The following is a 26,429-nucleotide window of genomic DNA, read 5'->3' as shown; positions in this document are numbered from 1 at the left end:
AGTTTCACCCACAAAAAGTGTCGCCTCTAGCCTTTTCCTCCAGAACAAATATAAACGAAAGAAATACAAGCAGAAAAAAACGAAACTGGTGAAGAACACACAGGATTTGTGGTGTGCTAAATGTTACATGGCTGTTAGATATTTCTTTTTAGTCAAAACCAAAGTATTAAAAGCTAATGATTAGAGCAACGATGTCCTTGAAGTGCAAGGTATTTAACAAATATATTCTCTCCACAAATATTAACCCTAAGGATGCTCCTGGGGCAAGGACTGAAGTAAGGAAAAATATATTTTACGAAGAAACTGAGACACTGGATAATTAGAAAAATAAACTTTAAAGAACAAAGTTTTCAAGTTCAGAAACATTCAACTCAATGCTCTATCCATAGAGTTCACAATGTTTGAAGAGAGGCAGTAGGGTTCGAGGTGATAACCCTCAAGTAAAAAGTCTCAACTCTTGCCTGAAATCTCATGGGTGATCTCACATATCTCTGTTCCTCTTTTTATCTCAACTTTATTAAGTTATTTAATGTATTTTTTAAACGTTTTCATGAATAATCATATGAAGCTATATTCCCTCTGTCAGCCGAGTGCTTATCCCAGGAACTGGCACAGAGAATATGTATGCAGAAAGCATGAACCTGTGCAGAATGAACAGATGAACTAATTTGTAAACATGGGGTGCTAAAAAGAGACAAACTCTTATCCAAAATCATATCCCTGTTTTTTCTAAAAAAAAAAAAACACACAAAACTTAAGTATATCTAAAAATCTCTTATTATCACGTAGCATTACAAAATCAGTTGGTATTATTCTTTTCACTGCTTGTTTATCACTAGTAACAAAACGAATTCAAACGTGCACCTAGAAACTAAGGGCATCTATTCATGATAAAAACCAAGGGAAGAAAGGACCAGCTCACACGCACGTGCGCCTGTGTAAAACAACAGAGCGAGCCTGGTGGTGCATGTTACCTCCCTCAGTTCTCCTCCACCCCCTCCTTAGCTCCTTAATGCTGCTCTGGAAGGGAAGACTTAAAACTGATAGAATCCTAACCTGCAAGAGACTTGTAGTCCCAGTAGCTCTTTTTAAAGATTGAAAACTGAGGTCCAGAGAGAAGCAGCTTGTAATGAACACTTCGAAGACCTGTGTTATGATGTGCAGTTGGCAGTGCTCCTCAAACACATGCAAGCAACTCTTCAGCCAGATCTGCTCTGTGATAGAAGCCAGATGCACACTGGGAAGGCTGGTTAGTTTAACCATAAAGTATTACTGCAGAGCAGTAAACTCAGATCAAATGGACAGAAAAGTTAAAATGTGATTTCGTGTATTGAGTCCATGTTGGGGGTTCTTTTTAATCCTAATTCAAGCTAAAAGGGAAGTAGAGGAAAACCCATTTCAACTTTGGTGTTGAAAAATATTCTGTGTTTCACTTTCTAGATCCATCACGTAATAGACCACCTGCATGTTCAGTGTTTGGGAGCCTCTTGTTCCTAGAAGACAGTAGAAAAGGCTATGGGGTGAGGGGGAGGGTGGGAGGTTGTCCATGATCCCCAAGGTCCCTTTGTCCTCGAAAACACCCATGATCTCTGATCCACTTGATTAGGAGCACAGGTTAGAGCAGCCCTCCTCTGTGGCTTTGTCAGATCAGAGGCCAGAGCAAGCTAGCCAGGGATGTAGGTAACTGGGTACACGAAACCAGACTAAGTACGGTGGAGATGTTGGGGAGGAAGTCCTGCAGGGTGGCTTCCTTAGAAGTGGCTCTGAAAGGAAGGAAATCTCAGTCCTGGGGTCTAACTTGGCATAAGTCCTTTCTTTTGAATCGGCCACCAGACCTGTCGCTGTGGTCAGTTTGAAGATGCAGAGGTCCCCTTGGGGAGGTTCCTGACACTATGAAGTACGCCCTGGCATCCAGAAGAAAGAAGAGTGAGCATCTGCATTTGAGAGTATGACTAGAAAATTACAAGACCCAATCACTTTGCATGCAGAGTTGATTTTAACTAAAGCAGAAGGAAATACGCTGCCCGGACTATTTGTTTCTGCACATTTTAATGAGGAGCCTCATGTGGTTTCTATTTCAGAGACCAATGTGTTTGGTCTCTGAAGCATCCATTATTGAAGCATCAATAATTTGCACGTTTGGATAAAGTTGCGGGTTCAGCATAAGCTTGTGTCAAGCAAGTGCTCTGGGCTTCGCTGAGCCACCCAGCGGGTTTAAAGGTCCTACGTCTCACATTGCCAACCCGTGCTTTAAGATATGGCATTTGAAATAGACAGTCCAGGCATTGGCTAATCTCTTTCAGGAATAGTGCTTTAAAGCAGAGAACTCACAATTAGGTTTATTTGTTTTAATCTCATGCTGCGAAGAAACGTTTCAGTGAAAATTAAATATGTGGGAATTTAAGACCTTTGTGTTCAATCATTCAAATGGCAACTGGTGCCTCCTGTGGGCCAGAGGCATGTTCTCAGCCCCAGGGATCCAACAGTGAACAAAAAACCAAACCCCCCGCTCCAGGAGCTGCTTTTCAAAGTTGAGGTCTGCATGTGGGTCCACCCATCACCAAGTGCACACTCCTTTCTTTCCCCTGCTTATAACTGGAAAAGTTCTAGTCTTTTCCTAAGAATTATTTCAAGCATCACTTCTTTGGGGATTATTTCCAAACCCTCCTCCCCAAATGCGGACTCGGCCACCCCCTCTTTTGTGGCTCTGTGTTGCCACTGTACTGCTCAGAATCCTTGGTTGTTCTTGTTTACACATCTGCCTCTCCCAGTAGACTGTATGTTCCAGGAGTCTCCCACCCAATTGTCTCCTATAATTACAGTTATGGTAACATTTATTGTGCACTGCTCTGAATGCCTAATGTGTTGAATGATTTAATACAGCGACCCCTTGAGGTGGGTCTCATTAGCACCCCCATTTTCATATGAGGAAACCGTGGCACAGAACACTTGAACAGCCTGGACATGGTCACCGTACCTAGAAAGTGACGGAGCCGGGAACTCAACCCAGAAGGCTGTCTCCACAGCCCTCACACTTAATCCTTACATTCCACCGCACATTAACAACAGAAGGGACAGAGCAGTGAGATGGGGAAGGGGGCAGGAGTGGAGGCCAAAGCTGGCCTCCCCTTATGTTGTCCATGTGAGAGAAAGAGAAGAGCGTCTGTATGTGTGTTTTGTGAGGGCTGCAAGGAGATGGGGAGCTGGAGGGCAGAAGCAAAAAGACAGAGGGAGGGCTTCCCTGGTGGCACAGTGGGTGAGAGTCCGCCTGCCGATGCAGGGGACGCGGGTTCGTGCCCCGGTCCAGGAAGATCCCACATGCCGCAGAGCGGCTGGGCCCGTGAGCCATGGCCGCTGAGCCTGTGTGTCCAGAGCCTGTGCTCCGCGACGGGAGAGGCCACAACAGTGAGAGGCCCGCGTACCGCAAAAAAAAAAAAAAAAAAAGAGGGGAAAAAAGAAAAAAAGGGGATGGGAGGAAACTGGATAAGCAGTGGATGACGGTGCAGCCTTTCTCACCTGGGTTTCTGGATTTGAACCACAGGACACCGAAAATTATTTGAGTAACTCTTTTCTTAACTCCCTCAAGGATAGCACATCACTAGTACCAGGGTAGATGTGTCAGAAGGAAGTTAATCCAGTACATACAAGGCCTGCTGTAGAGCAATGGGATTTAATTTTCTAACCTGGCAGAGAAAGGCTGAGTCAAACGAAGCAAGATTGGCTGCTATCGATCCATTCAACTTAGAAATTGTTTGATTTGGAAAGAATCTGGGGGCGTCCAGTCAGTGAAATTTTACAGGGCCAGACTAAGCAGACTCAGAAAGACAAATAAGTAAATTCTTGATGAAGACACATTGACCGTCCGTAAAATCAGTTATCAGCCTACAGTTAGAAAACAGATGGCGCGTTTTAAATCACTCCTGTAAGCGAGCTGACCTGTAAATTGTCATTAACGCACCAGGTCCTCACTTGCTCTCTGGGTAATCAGCCTTTTATCTCCTACCAGGGAAATCCATTAGCCACAGGCGCTGCAACTATTTGTGTCCCTTCTCAGCTATTAAAACATTATTGTATTATATAATTCACCCTTGATGATTGGTCTTTGCTTTCATGAGTCCCACATTCAGAGAAACATAAGAATAGATATTTATAGTTTATACTGTAGAGTAAAGAATGTTAAATCTCCTTTGCAAGGAAATCAGGAAGAAGCCACTTCAGACCTATATAGAAGGCAGGATGAGCTCCCTTCCGGCCCAGTTCTGGCCCCTCACCTACATTACCCAGAGCCCAGCCCCAGGCGAGGGAAAGAAGGAGGGGACTTGCTTACTCTTGGATCTAACTTTCTTGTACCCACACACAGACATTATGGGTGTTCATAAATACTATCCCCTTCCCGTCACAAAGACAAGGCATTCAGACGTAAGAAGGGAGAGCGTCCCTAGGCCTTGATCCCCTGAGCCCTTCTACAGTCCCGTCTTTCCCCAGAATCTATAGTCCAGTCTGTCTTTCATTCCATGCGAACTGAACTGATTACTTACACAAAATCAATGACTCAAAGGTATACCAGGCTGACAGGCTCAGTGAAAAAATGACTGTCATTTTTATGAAAATTAAGAATATGGTTGTTAAAAAGCCACACTGATTTGGCTGCGTGTATCAAACTAGACGGCATGGAATGTGTATAGGTCGTTGAGGAAATGATCCCTTTTATTTATTATTTATATATCTAGAGGCATGGTATTTTTCCTTCTCTGAGCAACAAAGAACAAAATAGGTTTTAAATGATTTTTTTTTAAGATTAAAAAATATGTAAAACATTTCTTTTTGTTATCTGCTAATTTAAAACGTAAGATGAAAAGATTACCTTCCAATAACTGATGGGAACGACGTACAATTGTAAGTTCTGTTTATTCAAACAACACAAGAATTGTAGTGAAATGTGCCCAAATGAACTGTAAATCAGCTTATCGCCCGCAGAGGAAAGCTGTGTGAAGATGGGCTTCCAGGACACGGCTGGCTAGAGGCAGAGATACGCAGAGGCATCTAGAAACAAGCTTTGTCCGTTATTCCATGACCACAGGATTCGGTCTTGTCAATTCTGAGTTTGGTTCAGGAACCCCAGAACCTGCTGTTGCTAATTGTCCCTTAAGGAGACAAAGTTTTAAGTTCCTCCAGAAGAGGGACCAACAGGCAAGGGTGGTGTAAGGAAGCAGTGTCCTCCTCACTTCAGCCAGATCATAACTGCTTGGGGAGCAGCCGCTGGTGTTGGAGGGGGACCAAGGTGCAGGGAGAAGCCTGGCTAGGACAGCGCTGCACCTGAGCGCATCCCTTCAGATAAGTCCGCCAAGTCCCAGAGCAGCAGTGGACTTGGCCTCTCTGGGTCAATGGTCCTTGAAGGGGGATGGGGGTGGGGAGAGTTTATCAATGTTGCTTCTAGAGCATTTGAAAGTGGCTTACCAGGTGCTCCCCTGCTTCCCCATTATTTCAACAAGGTCTGGGGGAGTCCCAGGAAGAGCATTTATAAAAGACTCCATAGATTATCTTGCATTACAAAATTCTCCATGCGTGAGAAGCATCCCTGTGTGATTTATACACACAGTCAGAAGATAAGCTGCTCTCAGGCTCGAGGAGATGAGATCCGTCTTACTTGCTTTAGGAACAAACGCTCCTGGGCACATGGTGGAGAGCCCGGCTCCGTGTGGAACAACTGAGGCAATCAATGGGATCGTTTCTCTTCAAGTGCTTTATGTTTTATCATCATTTTATATATCGCACATGTATGTGACCATCAGTTATGCAAGCATCATTGGGAACACACTACAAAAAATAATCAGAGTACTGTACATGACACTAATGTCTGTATTTGCTGTTTTTGTTTCTATTGATGGGATCAAAAGTTGAAGGACTTTCTATCACAGGTAGCCAATTACTAGAGAAACTAATGATGACTGTAGCCTTGAAAGCTGCCACTGACGTCTCTCCCCAACCCTGACCTCGCTCTTCTGTGAACTCCTATGAAATTCAGTCTGAATCACATAGTTTAGTAGTTAATTTTTCCTCTAAAATTCTTCCATAGTCTATTCTTCTTTACCTACATGAGGTTTAAGTTTCTTCAAGGCAATATTTATGCCTTATTCTGTTTATCTTTCCTATGTTACCTAAAATATATGTCCAGGAAGTAGTAACTGAGTGCTGATAAAATGTCTTAAAATCACCCGTCTCCTAGGAGGCACGCTTTGTAAGCAAAACCTGGAAGGAACGCTGCCTGAAAGCGCCCCGTGTTCTTGACTAGTCTTTGAACCTAAGTTTTCTCATATAGGTGAGGATAATACCTACCTTTAAAGGTACTCATGCTACTCACATGGGAATATGCATAGAGTACCCATTATACCGACTCAATAAAAATTATTTTCCCCCTCTCCCCACCGTCCCCCTCCCCTTCTGGAAAAACAAGGTTTCTTTTAAAGTGTCCTGAGAATTCAAGCTGATTGGATTTAAGAACTGCTGAAATGGAAAGTAACAGAAGAGACAGTCAGACGAATGGAGCATACAGTTAGCCTAGAAACAGGGCCTGGTGTGCATGCATGGGGGTGCACGTACATGTTTGCGTGTTGTACACATGTGTGTATGTATGTCCAAGTATCACAATGCCTTCTAAATATCTACTTGATGAGGGGCCAGATTTCTAAGAAATCAAGTCATATAAAATCAATTAATATAACAGCAGAGCTGGTGGTGCTCCCACTTACTTAAGGGGCACTTACATTACTATCGACTGCGTAAGCATGAGGGTGAATGTTTATTAAATATCCTAAGCGTTTGATGTGACCATCCCCACATATGGAGATGGGCTGATCTGTAACTCTGAGAACATGACTTTCAGCAGTGGTCCAAGTTTCCGCCCTTTGTGTTTCCAGGGGTCTTGATGTTGAGCTGACCTTTGTGGCTGTGGTGGAAGTGAGGCCTTGATTTGTCGTTCCGATGGCACAAGCTCAAAGCGCTACTGACTCTCCCCTGCCACGCAGGAACTCATTTAAATAAAAGTGGTGGTCTACAGAATTATGAGGCTTGAGGCCATGACAATACCAGATAATATCTGGTTTCCTTAGATCATAACTGCGTAGAATTAGACTGACCTGTTCCACAATGTGAACATAGTTATCTTACCTCCTTTGTCTTAATTTTAGAGGGAGTAAGAGAGAAGTTTAGACGTTGCTTCCTTTCATTCCGCACAGTCGCCAAGATGTAGTTGGGAAGAAGGTGTGAGGGAGCTGCTAAGGAGACTTGGGGGGACAGGGGTCTACAAAGGCAGCAGCTTCACACTGCCCAATGGACTGTCCCTGACCTCACAGCCTAAGTGCTTGACTCAGCACCAGGGCCTCTGCATCTTCACTACCCACAACACTCCATTTCAAGTTTTCAAATCTCTCTCTTTCAGTCTTCTCTATTATTTACTGCTGAATAAAAACTGTAATAATGGTCGGTAAACAGAGTGTTAGTGAGAAACCACATCAGAGGAAAGGAAAGATCTGCAAGTTTTAAGTGATGTTAGATACGAACGAGAATCAGAACCACACACATGAAAAAAACTTGAAGTAAGTAGGACATCCCTGGAGAAATATTAGAAGTTTCCATCTACCTCTCAAATTAAAAGTTTTCCTCAAATTAAAAGTTTTCTTTCAAAAGGGAGCTCTGCTACACTGTTGGTGGGAATGTAAATTGGTAAAGCCACTGTGGAGAACAGTATGGAGGTTCCTTAAAAAACTAAAAATAGAGCTACCATATCATCCAGCAATCCCACTCCCGGGCATATATCCAGAAAAGACAAAAACTCTCATTGGAAAAGATACATGCACCCCAGTGTTCATAGCAGCACTGTTTATAATAGCCAAGACATGGAAGCAACCTAAATGTCCATCAACAGATGAATGGATAGAGAAGATGTGGCACATAAATACAAAGGAATATTGCTCAGCCATAAAAATGAAATAATGCCATTTGCAGCAACACGGATGGACCTAGAGATTATTATACTAAGTGAAGTAAGTCAGACAAAGACAAATACCGTAAGATATCACTTATATGTGGAATCTAAAATATGACACAAAGGAATTTATCTACGAAACAGAAACAGATTCACAGACAATAGAGAAGAGACTTGTGGTTGCCAAGGGGGAGGGGGAGGAGGGGGAGGGACGGATTGGGAGTTTGAGGTCAGCAGATGCAAACTGTTACATATAGAAGGGATAAACAAAACAAGGTCCTACACATACAGGGAACTACATTCAATATCCTGTGATAAGCCATGATGGAAAAGAATATGAAAAAGAATATGTGTGTGTGTGTCTGTGTGTGTGTGTGTGTGTGTATAACTGAATCACTTTGCTGTACAGCAGAAATTAACATAAATCAACTATACTTGAATATATTTTTAAAAAAGCTTCTTTCAGTAAAAAATTATTGTAAAAAAACCCACTTCTCCTATTAAATAAAATGTTTTCTTTTTTAGTAATCTCCTTTGAAATATTATGATACTTGTGATACAATTTCTACCTTGGATTTTAATTATCTGTGAATATATTCTATTTTCTCTGTTAAATCATAAATTCTTTGAGGGGAGGATCAATGTCAGACTGATCGTTGTAATATTCACAGTGCACAGTAGGCATCCAAACACTGAATAAAAGAATGGATGTGTTAATATTATTGAAAAAAATTGTAAGTTATTTGTCATAGCAAATATAAAGTAAAATTTTATGGCTCAGGCTGGAATGCTAACCTTTGAACCACTTATTTATCATCTGAATCATTCTAATAATTGTTCACCCATCTTTCTATTCCCCTCCTTCCAACATTTATTGAATATTTGGCACCAGAGATAAGTTAATGAATAAGATATTCATGGTTCCTGGCCCAGGCTAGACAAGGCCTTTATTTACCCTTACAGATTGGAACTCCATGGTCTGATACACATCCACTAACAAAATAAAGACAATAATTTCTGCCCCTGCCAATAGCAAAGGTATGTTATCAAGAAAATTGAGGTGATATATGTAAAAAGCACTTTGAGCCTTAGGAGTTAATGGTGCTATTTCAGGAAGTTTCACTGCACTCATTGCCAGCCATGGTAAATATTGGATTCATTTATATACAAGTTTATAAGATTATAGATGATTATAGAATCTTAAAGTTTTAAGACTCAGCCCATCATTAAGGTCTGGACTAGCTGGACCATTGCTGCATTTCATCAGATAAGTGCTTTTGCAAAACCTTGGCATCCTTCCTGGCATTATTTTCTATTTTCCTTTATAAAGTGTCAAATTTAAATAACTACCATTTGCTGGTTCCTTACAGTTTACAACAGGCTTTCCCATAAATGAATTCATTTCATCTTATAATTCTCACTTTACAGAGGTAAAAACCGAGGCTAAGAAGGGTAAAAGAAAATCCACTGTTCACAACAAATACTGGCTGCAGACTGAACCAAAACGGGATGCTTTCTCCCCATACCATGCCACCCCTGCACAACAGACTGTGAGGGAAGTGAAGTCGGTCCCTTCAAAATGGCTTTACAATAAGGAATGTGGCCCTGAAGGTAGAGCAAGTGATGAGGACATACGAGTCTTAAAAGTGGTCCTAGCCTGACTCTTTGAACAGAGGCACCTGTCCACCTGTCCAACTGTGATGCAGTGAAATAGTAAGAAATATATATTTGGTCTTTGTCCCCAATTCCTAGCACAGAGCTTCTAAAACCCTCAGAACTTCCTGAGGGATGGGATGGTAAGAGTGTCTTTTGTTACATTATTTGGGTTTTGTCCCCAGTACCTGGCACAGAAGGGTTCAGAGAGCTTCCAGGTTGGTGAATGCACCCATATGCAGGGTGGGTGGCACACCCCAAACTCCATGGGACAGAAACTCCTGCACTTGGGACCGTTCTGGACCTTGCTCTATGTACCTCTTCAACTGGCTGTTTATTTGTTTCCTTTATAATTAACCAGTAATAATAAATAAAGTGTTTCACTGGGTTCTGTGAACAGTGGTAGCAAATTATTGGACCTGATGAGGGGGCTGTGGGAGCCCCCTGATTTGTAGCCAAGTCGGACAGAAGTGTGGGTAACCTGGAAACCACTATTTCTGATTGGCACCTGAAGTGAGAGGCAATCTTGGGAGACTGAGCCCTCCACCTGTGGGGTCTGCATTAACTCTGGGAAGTTAGTGTCAAAAAGAATTAAATTGTAGAATACCCGGTTGGTATTTGCAGAGAATTGGAGGATCCCTTGGCATTGAAAACCCACACCTTTGGTGGTAGAAGTACTGTGAGAACAGAAACGTTTTTTCTTTACCAAGCATCCATTCAAAAATGCTTTCAAGTGGCTTCCATAGCCAGGCATTATTTTGAGCAGTGGGGTTTTAGCAGTGACTGAAACATAAAGTCTCTGTTATCTTGTAATGCTTTGCTCTAGTTAGGGAAGATGGATAATAAACAAATTAACTAGTGATTAAATGTCACATGATAAGTGCTAAAGAGGAACAATTAAGAATGGTAGGTGGGGAGAGAGTGATGGAATATATTATTCTTCTCCTCTAAAATGACATCTGACCAGAGACCTGATGAAAGTGAAGGAGGGAGCCATGTGGATATCCGGGGTGGGGAGAATCCAGGCTGAGCCAATGCCAAGTGTAAAGACTCAGGATGGTCCTTGGTGCTGCTGGACCATAGCACTGCATTTGCCCATTCCATTCACTCTGCCACATGACTGTTTCATGTCTTTGCCTTTCTCATCAAATCTCCAACACCTCCTTGCCTTTTCTTGTCCTCCACCCCTAACCTTGCTTGCCACTTCAGAACAGAACCAGAGGAGAACTTAACAAGCTCCTATAATTACATCATCCAATTTACTTGCATCCCTGCCTATATCCCATGGCTTCACTTCCATGACTCTGGGTGAACTATCTGTGCTTAGGAGGCCATACTCCCTTTACACACTAGAACTCATCCCTTTCTCCTACTCAAGGACATGGGTCCACGAATTCTCCCCTTTTTTCTGTATCAAATTTTCCTTCTCTAACTGGATTAATCTATTGATACAAATATGCTAATAATTTTCCCAACTTAAAAAGGAATCCTCTCTCGGTCCTTCATTAACTTTGTTGCTCTCCCATTTTCTGCACACTTTACAGCAAAATGAACTCTTCTTTCTTCATTTATTCTTGAACCAACTTCAATAAGGCTTTCACCTCCAAAACTCTGCTGAAATAGCTCTTGTTAAGGTCTCCAGTGGCCTCCATCTTGTTACAATCAATGGCCAATTGTTGGACTTCATTTTATCCGAATTATTACCAGCATTTGAAGTAGCTGACCATGATCCCCTTTTTGAAACACATTCTCTGCGAGGCTTCTAGGACATTAAAATCTCTTGGTGTTCTTCCTAAGCAAACTGGATATCCTTGGTCTTCTTTGCTGACCTCTTAATGTTAGAATGCCCCAAATTCAGTCCACTGATACCTCTCTTTCTTTATTCTCTTTTGGTGATCTCGTCCAGCCTAACTCAAAATCCATCTCTATGCTGAACTTTCCCAAATGTGTGTCTCTAGAGATACACACACACAGAAAGTCCAGACCCTTTCTCCTGAATTCCAGACATATAGTCAACTGCTTACTTGACTTCTCTACTTAGATGTCTGAAAGGCATCTTAATCCAGACATGTCCAAGACTGAATTTGTTGGGAGTTCCATCAACTTGTTCGACCCTACAGCCTTCCCTATCTTAGTAAACGGCAATCCCATACTTCAAGTTGCACAGGCATGGAGTCACCCTTGATTCTTATCTTTCCCTCATAATTTTCATTCAATCTCTCAGCTCTTTCAAGAAAATAAAGAACCACCTCCCACCAGATTTATTCAACCACGCTGGCCCAAGCTAACGGCACCTCTTGCACTAGCTTTCTAACTGGTCTTCCTGTCTCCACCATGATCCCCTTAACAATCTACTCTCAACCCAGCATCCAGAGTCACCCTTTTACAGGGAATGTCAGAACATGCCATTCCCTTGATCAAAACTCTTTCAGTCGTTTCCTGTCTCTCTTGAATTACAATTCAAAATCCATACAAAGGACTTTAAGGTCCTCTATCATTTGGCCTCTGCTATGTCTCTGACCTCATCTCCATCTACTCTCCCCTTGCTCACTCCATTCCAGCCACACTGGCCTCCTTGCTGTTCCTTAGGCACCAGGCACACTCTCAGGACCTTTGCACTTGTTGTTCCTTCCACCTGGAACATTCTACCACCAGAAAGCTCACTCCGTTATCTCCTCTAGGCCTTTGCTCAAATATTGTTTCTCAGTCAGTCCAACCTCCCAACCCACTTCCCTTCCATACTTTTTCTTTAGCACCCATCTTACACAATATATTTTTACTTATTTGTTGGTTGCTTCTTTCCACTAGTATATAACCTCCATTAGAGCAAAGATGTATCTGTTTTGCTCACTGCTATATCCTTGGCACCCCAGAAAGTGACTGGTATATTGGAAGAACTCAATACGTATTACTGAATGAGTGATAAATAAGTTAAAATAACTTTTTGGAGGGCTTCCCTGGTGGTGCAGTAGTTGGGAGTCTGCCTGCTAATGCAGGGGACACGGGTTCGAGCCCTGGTCTGGGAGGATCCCACATGCCGCGGAGCGACTGGGTCCGTGCGCCACAATTACTGAGCCTGCGCGTCTGGAGCCTGTGCTCCGCAACGAGAGAGGCCGCGACAGTGAGAGGCCCGCGCGCCGCGATGAAGAGTGGCCCCCGCTTGCCACAACTAGAGAAAGCCCTCGCACAGAAACGAAGACCCAACACAGCAAAAAAATAAATAAAATAAATTAAAAAAGAAGGCTCAACATTAAAATAATAATAACTTTTTGGAGGAACTGTGCCATAAAAGAGTGCACAGAAATGGACTACAGGTAGGATAAGGTGAAATTTAATTTTTAAGATGTGTAATATTACAGAATGCTTACATGCTGACAGAAATGACCCAGCAGAGATAGAAAATTTAATGACATAGGAGAAAGAGGGAAATGTGTGTGGCTCCTATTGTTAAGTAGGCAATAAGGGATGGCACAACTGGAGGGACTGGCCTTAGATGGGAGCAAAGATAGTTTATCTACGGAAGGAGGAGAGAGGTGAAAAATATAGAAGCAAGTAGGCGGGATTTTGTAAATTTCTCTGATTGCTTCTGACTTCCTCATCATCTAGTTTCCTTTCTGCATCAGTTAAGATGAAAAAAAGAGAAGAGGCACTGGAGATTTGAGAAGCAAGGAGAAGGTGTGAAATGATTCTCTAGAGATTGGGGATGTGCATCAGTTCGGGGAAGGGAGTAGGACTGCCAGGCTCATTTACAGTTAGTTGTCATGAATTTCGAATGAGATCAGTCAGCATGAAAGTGGGTGCCCCCGCGTGTTCAGGTACAAATACAGAAAGGTGTAGAGCTGGATTTAAGCAGGCCTGGCACTTGCCAGACAAATAGGAAGCAGTAAGAAATGAGCAAGGTTGTTGACGGTGTATGTAATAAAGTAATTACAATGATGGACCATGAGATCTAGGCTAGGTCAGATGGAATCTGAGGGTAAGAGGGTGAGGGTAGGGTGAATTAGTTAGAAGCATTGAAGGTGATAAGGTAAATAAATGAGTCCTCCTGGCAAGTTTGCAGAATTCTTAATCTGGGGAGTAAGTCACAAAGATAGCAGCTGCTAGTAGGAGAAGACATTTGAAAATAGGATTATGGAAGGATGCTATCATTGGCAGTAATAAGTCAAAGGTCTGACTGCAGGGGTGACTGGCTGAGATGAGGGGGAAGGCAATCTCACTGGTGAAGGGGGTCAAGAATTTATAGAGGCCAGGGTATTGGGAAGGTCAACTATGTGAATACTGAAAACACCAAGAATCAATCCAAGTGTATTGTGAAAAAGAAGACAATGGAAAGGTGCTAACATTTTTCTGGACTCTTAGAGCGTGACCTGGTGTTCCACTGACAATTACAACAAAGAATGGCAGCAGGTAATATAGGTGTGCTGGCATAACCTTTAAAGGTAATAGGAGGATTTTATGGAGAAGTCATGGGAAGTGATCTGGGATTGGTAAAGAGGAACAAGAAAGACACCTTCTCCCATTTCAAGGCTCAGTGATATGAAAGATGCCAACAGCAAAAACATGAATAAGAAGACAGGTTTCAGTTGGAGCAAGATGGTAAAGGGAACATTCTGAGAAGATGTTAAGAATACAGGGAACTGAGACTCCATCAGCAAAAATGGCTTTTACTAGCTACTGTGCCTGACTATCCAGAAATTTACACTTTCAAGATATGATTTAAAAAAAAAGACAATTCAATTTTCAGGGGTTGTATTAGCTTTTTTGACTTCTGTAATGAAATATCATAAACTGAGTGGCTTAAAACAACAGAAACGTATTGTTTCACAGTTGTGGAAACTGTAAGTCTGAAATCAAGCGAGGCCATGCTCCCTCTGAAATCTCTAGAGGAGAATCCTTCCTTGTCTCTTCTAGCTTCTGACATTTGCCGGCAACCGCTGGTGTCCCTTGGCCTGTAGACCCGTCTCTCTACTCTCTTCCTCCGTCGTGATGTGGCATTCTCCCTGTGGTTCTCTGACTCCTATTCTTTACGGATAGCAGTCATATTGGATTAAGGACCCACCCTGTACCACTATGACTTCATCTTAACTAATTACATCTGCAACACCCCTATTTTCCAATAAGGTCACATTCGGATGTACTAGGGATTAGAACTTCAACCTATCTTTTGGAGAATCACAATTTAAGCCACAACAGGGGTGTTGATGAAAAACATTACATCTTTAATGATATGTGTTCATATTTTAAGTCGCTCAGGCTTTTCTCTCCTGCTAAGTGAAGGCTGGTCACCCAAGTGTTTAAGCAATTCCCATTGTTCGTAAAATGCACAGGCAAAAAGTATTATATACTGTGCATGCGATTTCAAGTCACGTAACACAGAAGTAACTATTGATGTCGTGTGACGGTGCCATTGAACCTAGTGGGACAGCCCAGTTGGCTCAAAAGGGAAGCATTAAACTTTTAAGTTGAGGGTCTTGGGGTTTCTTTCACTATTCCTGTAGCTCGATGATTTAAAAAGGTTGAACCAACTAAAGCTCACAAGTCTAGGGTCTAAGAGGGGAGGCAAGCTTGCATGATGCCATTAATATTAACCAGCTGGGAATGTCTTGTTACGGCATGGAGATGGGAAGAGAGGGAGAAAAGTAAGCATCTGGTTCTTTTAGTCACAGCTGAAACAGTGTCTCAGGGATTCCAGACTCTGAGATACTCAAAAGTGCTACCTATGGGCTTCCCTGGTGGCGCAGTGGTTGAGAGTCCGCCTGCCGATGCAGGGGACACGGGTTCGTGACCCGGTCCAGGAAGATCCCACATGTCGCAGAGCGGCTGAGCCCATGAGCCATGGCCACTGAGCCTGCGCGTCCGGAGCCTGTGCCCCGCGGCAGGAGAGGCCACAGCAGTGAGAGGCCCGTGTACCGCAAAAAAAAAAAAAAAAAAAAAAAAAAGTGCTACCTAGGTCTTAGCCCCCTAGTTGTGGCTGTGACTTCTCTCATGATCTTCTTCAAAGAGTCCCCTGAGTAGGAGATGCTACTCTTCTGCAATGGAGAAAATCTAGGCTACGTAGCCATTTATTGGACACTTTCTATATGGCCAGCTCTATGCTACTTCTCTGACTCACTGCCAGGGGGGACCCCAGGCTGGCCTGCATCCTGTGCCCACTGAGTGCTGCTCCTGGGAAATTACGATCCCAAGGCTTGGAAAAAACACTGAGGGATGATCCCAGGTCCTCACATCTAGTAAGCAGGTGAGCAGGTAGGTACATACCAACCAAGTCTTTTTTTCCCAAAGAGACATTCACTTCAGTTTCAATTTGACTCACTGCAAATTCTGAATTGCTGAGTGTAAATTAATGAGGTTTGTGATGCTGTGGGAAGTGATCTGATTTGACTCTCCTTACCTTGTCAGGATGGAGCTAGCATTTCAGAAGGGATGGTAAGGCTGAGGGTTATTACTGGAAGGAAATGTCTTTCATGAAAGATGCAAAATCCAACTGTTTAGTAGGGCATCTCTCCCTCTCCACTTCCTACACAGCTTGTAAGAAATGAAGTCCCACATTCTATTACTCTAATTGAATTTCAACTTGGGTAATTACCCTATAATTAAATAAATTTGCCCCATAGTTTTAATTCACTGACAAATAGTGCTAGTCAAACAGCTACATTTCACTCCCAGAAATGCATCCCTACTCTATTTCAGTGATGAGTGGAGTGATTTATACTTGGGAGATGTGTGTATGAAAAATGCACAGTTCATAAAATATTGTAGGTATCATTCATGGTTACATATGCTTTTCTCAGCATGAGATAACATTAATTTCTATTATAATCTCTCATCTAATTTCTCATATGCTTAGTGCCAAAAGAAATGACAGCTAATTAGCATTTCTTATTTTCAGAACAATTTTTGCTTGGTTTGCCAGTAGCTTGTACTTTTCCTTTCTAAAGCACATTTCATTATCCCTGGGAGACAGACTGGGGTAGGTGTTATTGTTTCCCATTTTACAGATGAAAACACCGAGGCAGTATTCCCCAAGGTGAGGAAGCCAGTTCCTATCAGTACCAGCACAGGAAACTGAGCTTTGTCTGGTCCCCTGGACCAAGGCTCTTTCAATCAAACCCTTGCTCACTAGCAATCACTTCAGTCTCACTAGTGAGAAAATAAAGTGCAGCACATTTTTGACCTACGTCACAGGTCATTAATTTGTAATAATTAATGATTTAGCCAGGAGTCAGAGGCCCAAGAACTGGGTCCTGTTGCTCTCCTTGGGCCGTGAGACTACAGAGATTCTTTGTGTCTCCATGTTATGACTTGGTACAGCTCAACTGGAAGAACAGTTCAAAATATGATGCAAGATTCAAATTTCAATTTATTTCTAAAGACCTTTCTTAAAGGGTTGTAGATGGCTTTTAATAAAGAATATTAAAAACAACATCAAAATACTCACAAAAAGCAGCAGTAGCAGGGGTGTTACAACGATGCCCTGAAAGAAATGAAAGAGATGATGATCATTTATCAGCCTGGAAAACAGGACACTTTCTTTGCCATTTTAAACTCTGATGCATGGACATGCTTATCCTTCTCATTTCTGTTTAATAAAATCTAGGAGATAAAGAAGAGGGAGCCCCACTCTTGGCTCTCCCGACCATAATGCCTTAGCATCTCTAGTATAATTATTCATATCTGGCATCATTTAAAGTACAACCACCAATCTTCCTTAAACTCGTCTTGCCTTTTTTAAGCTTAAGTTTCCTTCCACGTTGCATATGCATCACTTGGGTGGAAGCTGGCAAGATTTCTCACTCCAAGGCTTTCAACTCTAACTTGGATAAAGTGCCCCTTTTCAAGAGAAGACAGGTGGTTTAGTCCCAGTTGGGGTCCTCTCCTGAGCAAAGACCACGTCAGTTGTGATGAATGGGATGTCATGATTTTGTAATGTGAACTGATCTCCCCTAGGAAATGAGTTGGGATCTCAAAACTCATTTCACTTGATTGGACTCCATGTCTCCATGGTGGAAGGCAAGTCTTTCATCTAATTCAGCCACCCAGGACCACCTCAGTCCCTCTGCCTCCAGAGGCAGGAAGGAGCAAAAGATTTGTTTTCTTCGATGACAGGGAACAGTTTGAGGCTGTTGTTGATGAGGCAGGATACAAGCTTTTAGGATTCTTGAAGGTAAATCTTTAAAACTAGGTGTTTGAGTTGGGAGTTAACATGACAGGTCTCGGTTTTACAGCAGCAGCTGATGATCTGCCCCCTTAGTTGTTCCTTTATCTCTCAACACTTTATTATGATTTATACAAGAAAAAGCAGTTCATATTTTTATTAATGAATTCTACTTGGAACTTTAAAATTCCAAAGAGTCTGTGTGTGTGTGTGTGTGTGTGTGTGTGTGTGTGTGTATGTGTGTGTGTGAGAGAGAGAGAGACAGAGACAGAGACAGACAGACAGACAGACAGAGACTATACTGTGCCCAGGATCGAGGTCTGGGACCACTTCATTACTTTTGGGAAAAAGTCCTTTTGGTATTAATATATGGAAGCCCTTTTATCATTACAGTAACTAAATTCTTTTGGATGTGGCCCAAAGGGAATGGCTTGCCTTATATGAATATTGCTACCATAACTTTTTTAGGCATATACACATGTGAATATCCACACACAGACTTGTTTTATTGTTAAATAATAGAATAAATGCTTCTTTATTGTGCAAACTTTCACAGCTAGCTGGCAATAAGGAATACCACTTTTTTATTCAAGTGTTATATTTTAAAATCTACTTATTAAAACATGTATTGTGGTTTATCAGCTCCACTGGTGCCTCTGAAGCAAGGTCTCATCAGCACCATTTAGAAGAGCTCAATGTGCAAAATAATTTTTAAGAGTTACTGTCCTTCAATAACATGGAATCTATTCAGACTCTGGGAGGAATTCCGAACTTTGTGAGGTCACGTCGAAATGGAAATATCTGGCTGTTTCAGTCTAGGTGGGAGCCATCTGATTGCAAGTCAATTTGTTTAAATGTCTATTGAATATCCACTTATATGCCAGGCACGGTTCCAAATAATTAGAAGAATTAATGAAAAGTGATCCGGTAGAAAGGGTGTTAGGATATTGCAGGAAGAAGGAAGGGCATTTGCAAAGCGATGAAGTTGAGCAGGGAGGGAAAAAAAGTATCAAGTGGAGGATTCAGATACCAGATCATCAAAGGTCTTGGAGGCCAGGAGAGGGAGCTTGGAGCTGATCCTTCCAACAATGTCAAACTATTGTGTGGCCAAAAGTTCGTTTGGTTTTTTTTGTAAGACGGCTCTAGTAGCACTTAGCTGTCTTTAACTTCATTTGAAACAATTTTGTTAGATTGTATTGTGACAGCTGTCATATCAGCATGCATTTAAGAAAAGACTTATCTAAATTGGTGAATTTTTGTGTAGCCATTTTAATATTGAAGACGGAAGAAAAAAAGCAACATTTTCTTCATATTACGCTTTATTATTTCAAGAAAGGTAAAAACAACTGAAACACAAAGAAAGATTTGTGCAGTGTATGGAGAAAGTGCTGTGACTGATGGAACGTGTCAAAAGTGGTTTGCGAAGTTTCGTGCTAAAGACTTCATGCTGGACGATCCTCCACAGTTGGGTAGACCACTTGAAGTTGATAGCGATCAAATCAAAACAATAACTGAGAACAATCAATGTTATACCACGTGGGAGATAGCCGACATACTCAAAATATCCAAATCAAGCGTTGAAAATCATTTGCACCACCTTGGTTATGTTCATTGCTTTGATGTCTGGGTTCCACGTAAGTAAAGCAAAAAAAACCTTCTTGACCATATTTCCGCATGCAATTCTCTGCCGAAACATAATGAAAATGTTCTATTTTTAAAACAAATTGTGACAGGCCATGAAAAGTGGATACTGTACAATAATGTGGAACGGAAGAGATCATGGGGCAAGCGAAAGGAACAACCACCAACCACACCAAAGGCCGGTATTCATCCAAAGAAGGTGATTTGTGTATATGGTGGGACTGGAAGGTAGTCCTCTATTATGAACTCCTTCCAGAAAACCAAACAATTAATTCCACCAAGTACTGCTTCCAATTAGACCAACTGAAAGCAACACTCCACAAAAGGCATCCAGAATTAGTCAACAGAAAACGCAAGACCGCATGTTTCTTTGATGACCAGGCAAAAACTGTTACAGCTTGGCTGGGAAGTTCTGATTCAACTATCATATTCACCAGACATTGCACCTTCGGATTTCCATTGATTTCGGTCTTTACAAAATTCTCTTAATGGAAAAACTTTCAATTCCCTGGGAGACTGTAAAAGGCACCTGGAACAGTTCTTTGCTCAAAAAGATAAAAAGTTTGGGGCAGACGGAATTATGAAGTTGCCTGAAAAATGGCAGAAGGTAGTGGAACAAAAGGGTGAATATGTTGTTCAATAAAGTTCTTGGTGAAAATGAAAAACGTGTCTTTTATTTTTACTTAAAAAACCGAAGGCACTTTTTGGCCAACCCAATGTTAAAGGGGGGGTATAATGAGTTAGTAAAATAATTTAGTAAATGGAAAATGAATTTGACTTTGCTTCTAACCTAGCCACTTTTACCCTTGTTATCTATCAGTTCATCTAAATTCAGATAAAAGAAAATAGAAACTTATATTAATGTTAATTATGGAATTTCAATAGCACTAATAACACTTCTGAGAAACAGTATGATATCTGTGATAGGATAAGAATTTTCCCCCAGGAAGAAGGTTGAGCATTGTCACCACTCTGGGAACATCTGTCTTGTATTAGAGGGGTCGAACTCACACTGGTATCATATAACACGTGGGCACCCATATTCTTCCTGGTGCCCGTTTCATTTTCCTTTGCAATAGTGGAATAGTAACAGTATTACTAATAATACCAGTACTACTAATGGTATTTTGCTTCAGTACTTTTATGTACATTTAAAAATTTGACCTTCCTCTACTGAAATAGTTGGTTTCCATAATATCCCCACTTTATGGATGATGAAACAGGTTCAGAAAAGCCAAGCAACCAGCCCAAAATCACACAGGAAATAAATGTCAAAGCTTGGACTAGAGCCTGCTTTGTCCAGCTCCAAATCCTGAACTGACTCCAGTGCAGCACTGGTCTCTGGGTAGCAGATTAACAACCAGTACAGTTTCCTACAGAGTTCTGCTAAGGACATATATGTCATGATTAGTTGCTATATGACCTTGGCTTCCAGCTGATCACCAATTCTTAGAGATGCTCTCGTTCTGGAAGGGAGAGCACTATTATCTCCAGATTTTCCTGCTTGAATATTTCAAGTGTATGGTCACCAACACACAACAGTTCTTACAAGGACTTACGACATTTGTTGCTAAGACATTAAGTTTCCTAGTGAATAGGATGTATCTTCTAATTCTAGATTCACAATTCCTCATTATTTTCTCAAGAATGGCTGTTCAAGTTCATTAACCAAGAATGAATTGTTGCACAAAGCTGAAAGTTGCTTTTCAATTGTAGTAGGAAATGAGTCAGCCATGGTGCCGTTAATCCTGACAAGAGCACCATAATTAAGTTTTGGTGAAGTTGTTCCAATTATTATAAAATAATAATAGCTAATATTTATGGAGTACTTGTATTAGATGACGCGCTAAGGACTTTCTGTGTGTTATCGTACGTAATCCTTACAACACTATACAGTAGGTACTGATATTATCCCCATCTATTAGGGAAGGAAACTGAATCTCAGAGACACTGAGTGACAGGAAAAGGCAATGTGAGGAATTCAATCTCTATCTCCCTGACTCCAGAGCCTGTGATCCTGAATTGTGTAAACAAAATCTTTGCAATCTTACACTATTTCCCCAGGTTTATATTTTAAGAGTAAACCTAAGAGGAGCTTCAAACTCAGTATGTCTTTTTGATGACATGAAACAAATTGAGATATAAGCCTTTGTGTGACATGGCTGATACATTTTTTTAAAGTCGCAGTTTTGCAAATATCCATGGCAAATATCAATGGTAAAAAGGGTAAACTAAAAAGCTAAACTGTAACTGCAATAGTCACTGGAAGCTGGAAAATCAAATAAACACGCTATTTGCTCTTGAATATATCTGATTCCTTCTCCTTTCTCTTTCCCAAGTAAATTCTATACAGATGGTTAAAAACAAACAAGTGGTAGATGGGCACTTCTAGCAAAAGATGTTACCCAACTCCTTGCAGATTCAAGGTCAAGCATAGTTTTAGCATCCTTGCAATTGAGATGATGCGTTAAGCTTTCTTTTCGCAACACCTGAAGAAGTTAAGTCACAAAGCGTCTGACTTTGATTATCTCTTAAAAACCTTTAGAAAATCCATTTACACCTCTGATGTGAACGACCAGGTGAATATATTTCAATGACTTTAGTGGAAAGGAAAAAAAAGTGTCAAACCTGAGACACTGAGATTTAGTCACATTAAAATACAAACCAGCATCACCCCCCCCCAAATAACAACAAAATCAACAACAAAACTGTGAATGCACTTCTCTCGGGAGTAGAGCTTGTAAAAAAGGTAAAACTGAAGTAAATTATCAATTTTTAAAAGGAGAAAAAATTATCAAAAGGCTTCGCTGCAATAACTATTGTGATCACACAGCTACTAAAACTAACATAAGGCTTCTGTCTCCAGGATATTAAACGTTGAGCCTTGGAAATGGTGCTTCTTATTTTTTAATTAAAGAGCAATAACTCAATTTTCACAAAATAACAGAATCTCAGTTTTGTAAAGGATCTTAGTTGAGGCTGGTCCAGTCCTCATCTGAAACGTGACCCTCCTCTGTCTCCCTCACTTGCTCCTGATGTGAGGCTGTGATGGCCACGCCTTTGCCAGAGAACCTGCAGACAGACACCTGTTCCTGCTCACAAGGCACACACTGCCCGGCTGACGTTCTTTCACGGTGAGAAGCTCTTTCTCAATCTGAGCCCAAACCACTTCCACTGATGCCCTGTCTTCCCCTTGCAGCAACTTAAGGCACATCTCACCCCTCCTTTCTTTTTTTTTTTTTTTTTACGGTACGTGGGTCTCTCACTGTTGTGGCCTCTCCCGTTGTGGAGCACAGGCTCCAGACGCACAGGCCCAGCGGCCATGGCTCACGGGCCTAGCCGCTCTGCGGCATGTGGGATCTTCCTGGACCGGGGCACGAACCCGTGTCCCCTGCATCGGCAGGCGGACTCTCAACCACTGCGCCACCAGGGAAGCCCCCAAATCTTTTTTAATGCGCAGTAAGCAAACTTGCCAGTTGTCCCAGAGGGAGATACTATTTGTATCTTTCAAGGCAGTTCACTATACAAACATCCTTGAAAAGAGAGTTGGGTAACAAAGAGCAGTCAGGGCACAAGATGGATAGAAATGTAGGAGACACGTGGAGAACTGTCTTCCAACAGAGGAAATGTCCAGCAGACCAATCTAGTTGATACTGGCCACCTAAACATTTGAGCTATTGAGCTCATTATTGCTCCCTTCAGATATCATCACTGAGCCAATGTCCTTATACATGGAAATGATCATTAGATAATCATTTTTTTAATTGGGGTATAGTTGTCTTACAATGTTGTGTTAGTTTCTACTGTACTGTAAGTGGAGTTCTCTGTGCTATACAGCGGGTTCTCATTAGTTATCTATTTTATATAGTGTATATATGTCAATCCCAATCTCCCAGTTCATCCCTAGATAATCATTTTTAAATGATCAGAAAAACTTCTCTCCAAGATAACACTGATCCTTTAACAGTCCTTGGGCACTATGATTCAAATAAGAGTCGAACCAACTGAACTGACTTCCAACTCATAATTCACTCTCTTGATTTTTCTAAATGGGGAAATTTTAAATCTTTTTGAAATCTACATCCTCGCCAGACTGAACTGTGGTCTGTAGACCAGCAGCACTCACCTCACCAGGAAGCTTGTCAGGAATTGCTGAATCTCAGACCCCACCCCAGATCTACTGTACCACTATCTGCATTTTAAACAAGATTTCCAGATAATCTGTCGACACATTAAAATTCAAAAAGAACTGATTTAGGCTCTAGAGCAGGTGTAGGCAAACCTTTTCTGTATACGGTCAGATAATAATTATTTCAGGCTCTGCTGGCGATACAGACTCTTGTTAAAATTACTCAACTCTGCTATTGTAGCTAGAAAGCAGCCCAAACAATAAGTAAACAAATGGACATGGTCAAATTTGGCCCAAGGACTGTAGCTTGGACCCGTTATAAGCATTGTTTTAGATTAGTAATTACATTTGAAAAAGAAATAAGTTATTGTAACAAACTTTTACTTTTAATGACTTGGTTTTTAGTGAACCCAAACTGGTTTCTAAACGTCACAGCAGTTCCTCTGTAACTGCTTATAACACACTATTTAATTATCCGGTCTTCCAACTTTTCTCCAGACTGAAAACAAAATTATCAGTTAATAGTGTGTAAAATCTACTTTTTTCCTCTTTTTGATATTTGCAGTGACATTTGCACATGGCCAGCTGCTGCTTCTACTCCTTTTCTTTATGATTTGTCAAAGACAGAGATTCTGTAATCTCAAACATTAGTTGTCTCAGGACCCTACAACGTAATTTGTCTGGGCCAGCAGATAGAGTCTGCTTATCTTGAGCCTACTTTCCTTTTACCAATATTTACTTTAGCATTTCTAATCTTAAGATGGTTCTCTTTGCCAAAGATGATGGAAGCAAAGGGAAGGGCCAGCAGGGAGGGAGAAATTAATTAAGGATGCTGAACAGCACGCATAATGTGTGGCGTTTAGGGTCTTAATATCCAGAGCTGTATAAGAGGAAAACAATAACACAAGAACACAAAAGGGGAAAAACATGTACATTGCTAATTAGAACTATATAGTGATATATAGTAAAGCTGAAATACGGTGCTCAAATTCATGATTTTTCCTTTTACTTTTTAACTGAAAAAGTCAATCTTTTTTTCAGATTATGTAAACTCATAGACCTGTATTAAAACTATTAACTATTAAGTTGGATGTTTCTATCCAGATTAAGAGTGATAAGAACAATTTGAAATTCACCTAAAGCCCACAGTGAGATGCATATGGGAATTTTCTGTATTTTCCAAGAATCTTTCATGTAAATGACTTCTAAGTGCATAGACATAACATGCAATAAATATTTTCCAAAGGACTTTCTTAAAAATGCTTATCTGTAGAATATATATTAGACCAAAAATGCAGCAAAAGGAAATTAAGTCAAAATTTCTTTTTTGATGACACAAGCTTTCATAGCTGAGGGAGGACTTGCCAGGGTTCACTTTGGTTTGCAGGTCTCCACTGTGGGTACACAGCTGCAAGCCAAAATGCTGAAGTTTTGTTTTCCCTGGTAATGCACGTGGCGGCCTATTAAGGGTCATCGTAGCACAACAAACATTTTACACAAGAAGCACAACTCTCACAAAATGTCAAGAAGATGGTCCCACGTTACCCAATGGTCAGCCCAAGTTCCTACGGTCTGAATATTATACATAGGAGCCTGTAGTATCTCTTACTTTGGAATCACTGCTTCAATAATACCAAATACCACCATCACCAAAGGCCAACATTTATTAAGGTATATTATGTACTAGGAACTGTGCTAAGTGCTTTACAAACATTATCTAGCTTAAAATTCCAATAAGTAAATAGATTATCCCAATTTAATAGGTGAGAAAAGAGGCCTATGGAGACTAGGAAATACCAGGAGGCAGAACCCCAGCCAAAGGAATAAAATAAAAAGTTGAGAGGTTAAGAGATAGGCCAAACATAAGAAAAGTTTAGAAAATAAAAAAGAAGAGCAAAGGAGGAAAGAGGAAACTCAAAATAAAAAGACAGGAAATAGACTGTCAGAAACCCATACAAAATATGTAATATAAATTAAAAATAGGGTCAAAGATCACACATACAATCTACCAGTGGTGTATGAATATATGAAAAGAATGCACCAAGTAACTCTCTCGGGTGACTAGGGAAACACTGAATATTTACTACTCACTGGCTTAAAAGATTTAATGTGTATCTACCATTATGCTTGTTGATGCCTATAAGAGAATAGCACCTGGCATATATTAGGCACTCAATACATTTTTTTGCTGAACAAATGAATGAATGAATGTATGTCCACAAGTGCTTCTCTCAGGAAGCAGCATATCCATTTGATGAGAAACACACACTTTCTGAAATGCTTTAAAACCCTTATGTTTGTAATAATAACAAGACTAGTTGACATTTATTGAATGCCTACTTTGTATGTGTCAGGAACTATTCTATACTCTTCATATGTACTAACTTGTTCAGTCCTCACAACAAACCTATGGGAGGTGCTGCTATGATTCCCATTTTAAAGAGGAGAAAACTGAGGTGTACAGCAGAATAATACAAAATTCCCAAGCAATAAGTGGCAGAATGGGAAGCAAGCTATGCATCTGGCTCCAGAATCCATGGTCTCTATCATTATATGTTTACATAACGGTTAAGAGTTCTCTGAAAATTTAGAGATATCAGAGAATTTTAGCTGAAAGGAATATTAGAGATAATTTGCTATCTCATTTAATAGATTGCAAAGTTGAGGCCAAAGGTGGCAGTGTCTCTCACCCATAGCTTCAGAGTTGGTGGAAACAACAGGACTGAGACAGGAAGTATCTCAAATCCCCTGCCCAGTTCTTTATTTCTGACACCACACTGCCCCTTAAAAACCAGCTGAATAGAGCAAAACTCACAGATGGAAGACTTGAAAGCTATTATATTGTTAAATATGAGTAATTATTTATT

The 26,429-nt window shown here is 41.0% G+C and overlaps 1 protein-coding gene across 1 annotated transcript in view; it reads right to left on the bottom strand.

Moving 5' to 3' along the window:
- The window catches only part of SLC10A7 (solute carrier family 10 member 7), a 248,309-nt gene that overhangs the window by 62,121 nt on the left and 159,759 nt on the right, over nucleotides 1-26,429 (bottom strand). Inside the window, exon 6 of the mRNA XM_079919492.1 lies at nucleotides 17,076-17,111. Within this exon, the coding sequence (XP_079775618.1) occupies nucleotides 17,076-17,111 (36 nt within the window). The remainder of the gene's footprint in view (nucleotides 1-17,075; nucleotides 17,112-26,429) is intronic.

Source organism: Stenella coeruleoalba (genome assembly GCF_951394435.1).
Source record: "Stenella coeruleoalba genome assembly, chromosome: 4".
NCBI classification, from domain to species: Eukaryota; Metazoa; Chordata; class Mammalia; order Artiodactyla; family Delphinidae; genus Stenella; species Stenella coeruleoalba.
This window is presented reverse-complemented; position numbering and strand designations above follow the sequence as displayed.